The sequence below is a fragment of the Procambarus clarkii genome, chromosome 13 (genome assembly GCF_040958095.1).
Source record: "Procambarus clarkii isolate CNS0578487 chromosome 13, FALCON_Pclarkii_2.0, whole genome shotgun sequence".
NCBI classification, from domain to species: Eukaryota; Metazoa; Arthropoda; class Malacostraca; order Decapoda; family Cambaridae; genus Procambarus; species Procambarus clarkii.
The window spans coordinates 14,405,832-14,414,007 of record NC_091162.1 but is presented as its reverse complement, the minus strand read 5'-3'; the positions used below and the strand labels follow the sequence as shown (position 1 = coordinate 14,414,007).

General features: G+C 37.1%; 1 protein-coding gene across 1 annotated transcript; it reads left to right on the top strand.

The window, feature by feature from the left end:
• Positions 1-2,667: 2,667 nt before the first annotated feature.
• Positions 2,668-6,778, top strand: LOC123757137 (tRNA methyltransferase 10 homolog A). The gene is made up of 2 exons (XM_045740569.2): positions 2,668-2,800; positions 3,936-6,778. Exon 2 carries the CDS (start codon positions 3,951-3,953, stop codon positions 4,971-4,973), a length of 1,023 nt encoding a protein of 340 aa, XP_045596525.1. The 5' UTR covers positions 2,668-2,800; positions 3,936-3,950; the 3' UTR covers positions 4,974-6,778.
• The last annotated feature ends 1,398 nt before the right edge of the window (positions 6,779-8,176 follow it).

The following is an 8,176-nucleotide window of genomic DNA, read 5'->3' as shown; positions in this document are numbered from 1 at the left end:
GGTATGTGGATTATAATTTGATCACATAGTTTTCATGCCAGGCAATAAGTCATACTGCAATGATTAATGAATTTATGTGATATTTATGAAGTGTAATTCCGTTGTCGGGGACAGGAAGCCTGCGCTTAGACTTATGGAGATCCACCTTGGCCAACTATTATATTATAAAAGTAATAAATACCCAAACGTGACCATATGAGTGTATGAATTCACCCTGGCTTCCTGTCCCCTGACATAATAAATTATTATTATTATTATATCATCAAACACTATACTGTGCAAGACATGTGGGTCATGTTACATATACATGTATATATGCAGACGAGGAGTCACAATAACGTGGCTGAAATATATTGACCAGACCACACACTAGAAGGTGAAGGGACGACGACTTTGATTGTTGCCGCCGAAGGCGGCTAGTTTATTGTGCACCCCATACTCATCCTGTGAGCGGTAGCGCAAAAGCATTACAGAGGGCACAAAAGGTCTTTATCATACCTCATCTTAGATTATTACATAAACAATTTCTTCAATCCTTCACACCTTATAGATACAATGTCAGCTAGTTACAGAGAAAGTGCTATTACAAGAGCTACATATTTACAGTAAGTCATCATACATTAATGGTAGGTCTTGTCGTTAATACATAATAGTTTGGCCAATGGGGATATTACAGAGTCATAGGGGAGCTTCTGTTTATTATTAGTCCTCACAATACACTACTTGTTTCTGAATCTCATATGTCGTTCATCTACTGGAAGCAAAATGTGGGTACGTTTCGGTCCGTCCTGGACCATTCTCAAGTCGATTGTGACTTGAGAATGGTCCAGGACGGACCGAAACGTCGTCGTCCGTTCACTTTCTAGTGTGTGGTTTGGTCTACATATATATGTTTATATGTTTTCATTTCTAAAATCATCCTCTGACAACAGAGACCTGGTAGTCAGACCTAACGTTATACTGAGACTATTTGTTCATCTGAACATCTGACCACAAGAGCAATAATTTAACCATATGTGAGGTTGGCTGCTATATATGGCTCTATGCTGAGTTGTGCAGGAAGGTTGTATGGTGTGGGCAATAGCATGGCGCGTCCTCAAACTACTCTACGACAACAACAGTTAACTGGTAAACAAGGAAAACCATGTTTAGAAACATGAGAGCATCAAGAAATTGTGTCAAGAGATACCTTCCTGCTGAGTAGCGGAGATTTTGTTGAAGTCAGCTCTCTCTTTAATGAGTTTTGTGTTGAGAGCGTGATTCAGGCTGGGATATTGTTGATGCGCGGGGTTCCTGCGCTCCTTGCTGAACACAACTACCTCTGTGTTCACACGTTGATAAGTTAGCACTACATCAACATTCCTTTACTACATTTTACATTCATTAGTATTCCAGTGCGAACTTAACTATTAGTTTAATCATTTATTATGCCATATCTATGCCGTGGGCGGTGGTGGAAAGGGTTACAGAGGCACGTAATGGGTTCAGGAACTGTGTCACATAGTTCATTTAGCTAAGCAAGTAACAATCTTGTGAAGCTAGTTTCACAATTTGTTAATTTTTTCATTAAGTAGGGCGAGGGGCTATATATATACCCTATGCCAGTATAGGAAGTCGCTCGTCGAGGTCAAGTTGAGGGCGTGGCGGTGTCCATGTGGTCACCCATCCATTTACTGGCCCGATCCAAATGGGTATCTGATCTGACCGAACGCCAACCATAATTGACGTGATTTATTATTATATAAATAAATTATATAATAATAAATCACCCACTAAGAATGTTGTCTTGCAATAGTGGTGAAACTTTGCTCTAAGCACATACAAATGTATTTAACAAACACTAATATTGTAAACTGATATTATAACTTGAACTTATAAAAGCATTTTAAATATCTGTTGTTGAGTGCTCTCACTACCCCACTGTAGCGTAACCGTTCTCTAACCGACGTACCAATACCCACACAAATGTTTGAAGCAAGTGAAGAGGATGAATTAAGAAGTACTTCTGTAACGTGAAACATAATCAGGAAGAACATTAAACAAACTTAAGGACCCTAAAGGTATGGATGGAATTTAATTACAAATCGCAAATGAATTGGCCTACGAACTCTGTCAAACACTGAAACTTCTATTCAGAAAATCACTGGACCAAGAGAAAGTTTCCCCTAGATGGAAATATGTCAATGTCACCTCTATCTTAACAAATAGTATATGGGTGCCTCTAATTGAATGGCAGTCTGTGGTAGAAAATAATCAATCATCCATAAAGCCAATTATGTATATATTTCAGTAATATAGTAGCCTTGTTATAATTTCAGCACTAGTTGTGTTCTGTGTAGGGTCTTTTCAGCATTATTTTAGTTTAAATTTGTCTTCAGGGCTCGGGTTAGTACTGGAACCAGTTGAGTAATTAATTTCATGAATTTGGGAATATATATATATATATCTAAAATGTCTGTTGCAATATAATTGTTTCAGCTGTAAGTGTAGAGTGACCACTCTAGCTGTATGTCTGAATATCCTTGAATAATTTCTCAGTTCCAAGGCCTGGTCTTGGACCTAAAACCTATGGAAACGTGAAGCATTTCATATTTATCAACTGAAACTGAGATTATCACCAATTACATCCCTGGCCAGACGGATGGAAGCGTGACGAACGCAAGAGCGGATTGTCAAGGATTGCTGCCAAGAACGCCAACACTGTCAACAGCACGTGAAGGGTGGCAAGTCTCGTGGCCTCAGACGGCTCCACCGTTGTTATATCTCACTAACTGCATTGTGGAAACCTGGAGACAAATCTGTGAGTTATTGATGGGCGTAGTTATGTTGGAATCCATTACCTTGGAACTGAGGGCAAGGGGGCCGTGGAATAAGGCATTGTATACTGGCCTCTCCAAAACACATTAAATAACGTGAAATAATGTTAAACAGTTATCTTCTGCTAAATAGTACCGTATACTGATAAAGAACTGCCAATTTTTATATGTTATATTACCGCCTAGGGATCAAGAAGGGCCCCAAGTCTTGCCGTGCTATTTTTTTTTTAATTTTGCCCCGAGGGGCGAGTTTATTGGGCAGCCGTGCTATGTCATCGCTATTCTTTTTACACAACCTAATCTATCTAATCCTATTGAATATGTATATATATACAAAAATTGGTGTCTTTTATATGAACTTTGTATAAGGTGTGTGATGTTACTTTCATGTATTATTGTTGCATCAAGGGAAATTTTATGATAAGAGCCAGTGAAGGACAAGAAAGCAGTGTGTACTATGTTTATAAACTGCTGAAACAGAAATTTAACAGGTAAAGATTGGGAAAGAATGAAAAAATATAGTAACATGTACAAGTTTGTAATAAAAGTCATGAAGGTAAAACATAAACGATGAACAAAGTTTTTCGTTTATGGAAACAATGTTCTGTTGGGGTGAAGAAAGGAAGAGGCAGGAGGTGAAAGACCTTAGGTATAGGTACACCTTCCCCCCCACTAGTAAATTCTCTTTGAAAATTTCTTTACAAATAATGTTGCATGTAGTCTACAGGGAGAAGCTTACATCTGAGCCAATACAATATTCATTTTATTTTCCTACTATTCACTTTTAGCAGTCTTGCATGAGAATCCATCTTCTGGTAGCTGTATACAGTAGTTTATTTTCAGCATTTCTTAGAGTTGCATATGTGAATAATTCTTTGTAATTTTTTGTTAATGCCAAAACAAATTTCACATTGGTAATACTGTATGTACATTAAGTTGTGAGTTTTAGGTAATATTTAAACCTGGCAGCATTTTGGAAACAATTATATTTCATTGTGTTTTTAATGTACTTTTACTGTTTGCAGTTTATTAATTGAAGAATGCATTGACATGTTTTATTAAAATTTTATTTCAATAATAGAATATAACATTTCTAACATTATCTCTTATCATTTACAGATCTTTTTACTAGAAATGGAGAGCAGTGAATCAGATGACTCGACAGGCATAAGGCAACAAACTGAAGAAGAAACAACTGCTGCTAATTTAAATGAGGACAGTGAAACATGCCAGGATGAAGAGGCCAAAGAAAAGACCAAAGACTTGATCAGCACAAATAATGGAACAGAATCCAAAAAACTGTCTAAAAGACAGCTGAAAAAGTTTAATAAACGTAAAAAATGGATTGACTCTAAACATGAACGGAAAAGGAGAGAAAAAGAAAAACTGCGTCAGCGCCTGGAGGCCAAACGTGCAGCTGGTGAACCATGTGGCAACATCAGAAAACGGCTTAAGGAGGTGACTATGGCTGCTAGTAATTGTAAACAACGAGTTGCCATTGATATGTCATTTGATGATCTTATGATAGAAAAACACCTGTCGCAGTGTGTCAAGCAAATTAGCCGGTGTTATAGTGCTAACAGGAGGGTGTCAGATCCAATGCAGCTTTATGTAACCAGCTTTGAGGGAAAATGTGAAGCTGTTATGGCTAAACAAAATGGTTACAAGAATTGGGATATTTTTTTCAAGCCTGAGTTTTACATGGATATTTTTCCAAAGGAAGAGATTGTTTACCTTACTAGTGAGTCAGAAAATGTAATCACATCTCTTGATGTTACAAAAGTCTATGTTATTGGTGGACTGGTAGATCATAATGGTCACAAAGGACTTTGCTTTAATCTGGCTGTTGAGAAAGGTATCAGTCATGCTAAACTTCCAATAGATGATTTTATTGAGATGAAGACTCGTAAAGTATTAACTATCGATCACGTGTACAGGATTTTGCTTGGGGTTACCACTGGAAAGTCCTGGGAGGACTCTTTCCTTTCTGTTATTCCAGCCAGAAAAGGTGCCACAGGTAAAGTTACTGGCACTGAAAACGATGTAAATGATGACAGTGAGGAAGAAAAAGATGTTATACTTCCAATAAATCAAGAATGTGAAATTGCAAAATCAGTGGAGAGTTTAGGTAAAAGTAACGAAAATGGAAATAGTTGAAAACTCTAATTGGGATTACACCAACTTGTGCTGTGAATTAAACTATTGGCTGATGGGAAATGTGTCCCACATTTTCATATTTTCTCTGGAGGGTTTGAGCCAGGCTGTATCCTGTGAAATTTTTATACAATACTTTCAATTGTGCAAAAATACTGTACAGTAAGTACAGTATGTGTCCCCTAATTTTATGACAGCAGGCAATTATTAATGGGTGTAAAATTTTCACTGGTATTATAATGCACTCATAGGAATCTTTGTCTGGCTAATAAATCCAGAAAGATTGTGAAATTGCAAATCCTGTAGTAAATCATTTCTGGAAAAAACCGTAGCTCATGCTGTCCCTAGCTCAAACACTGTATATTGGCTGTCAATTCAACATGGAAAGCATTGTACCTTATTGCAATTATTATTTAAACTAACCATGAGTTCATCTTGTGTAACATACAGTTAACTAGCTTGCATGAGAATTTGAGGGACATGTTATTTGCTCAGATTCTTTAATTATAGAGTACTATTTTTAAGATTTGTAATAGTGTACTGTATTAACTATTAGCCACACCACTCTAAATTCTCCAGACATGTAAAATGGAAGCAAATAATAATTGTCCTAAAATTATTTTAGGATAACTACTGACTCATTTTACATATTGTACTGTATATGATGTACTCTGCTGTACTGTTCAGTCTTTGGAATTCATCATTACCTTATTTTTGTGATGATAAAATACTGCACAGTGTATCCTTAACTTTTCTAGTGTGAATTTAACAAAAATCCTTGATTTGATGAAAAGAATTTGCCGTCTAGCAACCAAATTGTGATTTCATGGAATAAGTGCATACTTGGCCTTGGGCCAAAATGTTATAACTAATTACCAAGTGTTTAGAAAATATTTACTTATTCAAAATTTTAAACTCTTCCTAGGCCTTTATTAGTAAATATCTCATCCAGTAACTACACTTAGGTAATTACACACACATACGCATCCCCAGGAAGCAGGCCGTAGTAGTTGTCTCTCGGGGTACCTACTTACAGCTTGAACAGATGTATCAGGTGAAAGAAAATGTCCATTTGTTTCTGCCTTGGCAGGGAATCGAACCAGGAATGTGTGTGCATGTATATATACCGTACACGCACGCACACACACCAGAGGCCTACTGTGTTTGAAGATGTAATAAAAATGCTTTTCTCCCTGCACTGGCAGTGTAACCTCTTATTGTTTAAAGTATTAATATATTCAGTCATATATTTTTCTTTATATATTTCATAGTTACCTTTTCTACTAAAAAAACCAATCACCACTAGTAGTCTGGCTAAATTATATAGGGCAAGATATGGTATCTTATAATGATGGGTTTAAAAGCAAAATTGATTTGAGAAAATAAGAGCGAATATAAATGTTGTGTTTTCAGCCACATTATTACGACATATTCTCTGCATAAAGATGTTAGTGAAGGAACACAGTAATAACTATGTGACCCATAAGTAGATTTAATTTAGGAAACTTGCACTGAAGAAATTGCAGAATTTTATCAATTAAGAAGTCTTTAAGAATATTCTGAAAGGGAGCTAAGAACGAAACAGGAAGATATATGGAATCTCTTCAACAGAAAGCCCACTACTGCCAGTTTTTTATGTTTGTGTGTATCTTATCTATTAGTAAGAACTGAAATACTGGGCCTAGTAGGTAAAGCTATTTTATTGTGTCTTATGTACAGTGCTTAAATATATTTTTAAACACAATAAGCCTACTTGCCTTAATTACTTGTGTATGTATGTATATATACAGTATACTGTACTAGCTTTATGCATTTTTTATAACCCTAAAAGAGAGAGCATAAAACATATTTGAAATGAAGTGTTGTATAAATATTAAATGGCTGTTGTTGAAGTAGCCAGACAGCAAGCTGTGATCAATTCTTCACACTTTACACTCATAAACCACATATCCAGTAGAACAGTGCCAAGTATTCAATGGTAAATTCTAGTGACTTATTTATACACAAACTTTTGTTTGATATCACAAAATATAGTTAAATGTTTAACTTGCTTTCCTCAGTGCATGAGAAACCTCATGTTTTCTTGGCTGTTTAATAGATTACAGGTATCATGAAGGGGTGTATGATAGGCAATAATCCAAGTATCTACAGTACATGTATTTTTTCACTTGGCTTTCATGGACAGTACCTTGAAGTTGTAAGAGGGTTAACAGGCATAAAATTTTTAATGGTCCAAATGGTTCTGCACCAACTCGTTTCTTTTCATTTCTGTTTGATGTGCTATATAAGCACACTGGCATAGTGCTTTCTCCTGGTAATTATTGTTTATCTTGTGGCTTCACAGTACCAGTGTATTTACTTGCTTGGAGACCCACATATTGCCCATTTGCTTCATCTGGAATAAATACCCAAGGACGACTGTAACTTTCAAAGGGCAACATACATCTTTGTGGTGGACAGCAGTAAACAGATGGTTTGCTGCACGCTGGAAAAAACAGATGGTTTGATGTGGCCTGATTTAACCAATCAGGTGGTGTGGAGTACTATTAGTAGTAGGTATCCATCGGTCTCAGAAGACTATGGAGTTGCGCTCTGGTTGTCTGTCTAGAGTGGCCGCTCCAAGGCACAAAGCCAGGATAGGTTGATATGTGGTAGAAACTATCACCCCATGTAGTAGGTCATCCCCTCTCCATGGTGCCGAAAGGCTTCAATGTGAAGGCAAACGTCAATACAATTGGTTCTAGCGCTGTCGCAAGGAACTGTCAGAATGAGTTTGAAAGCAACAACGAACTGCCTTAGGGGCTCCAGCTCTGAAGTTTACCTTGAAATTGGTAAAAGAAAGCATAAGGACTCGAAACCCGGAGACCATCGTGGTCAGGGCCAGAGAAAACCACCCTAGCAAAAGCAAGAACGACCCCAGCCTCCTGAAGCAGAGCTTGGGCTGCACAAGCCCCAGCATGTGCTGGGGGCTCGTGCATCGTCAGTCCCGCAAGTCCACACACAGATAGTCACAGCCCCCTTTCATCAGAGGTCAGCTTCCTTCATGATCCAGCAGAAGGAAGAGTAATAATTATTAATTACAACAATTATTATTATAATAATATTAGGTTCCTCAATAATGATCTGTGTGTACTCTAAGGTTTTACGGACATACAGTAGTAACTAATTCTGACACCAACACTTCCTCTTGGTAAACTAATCAGGAT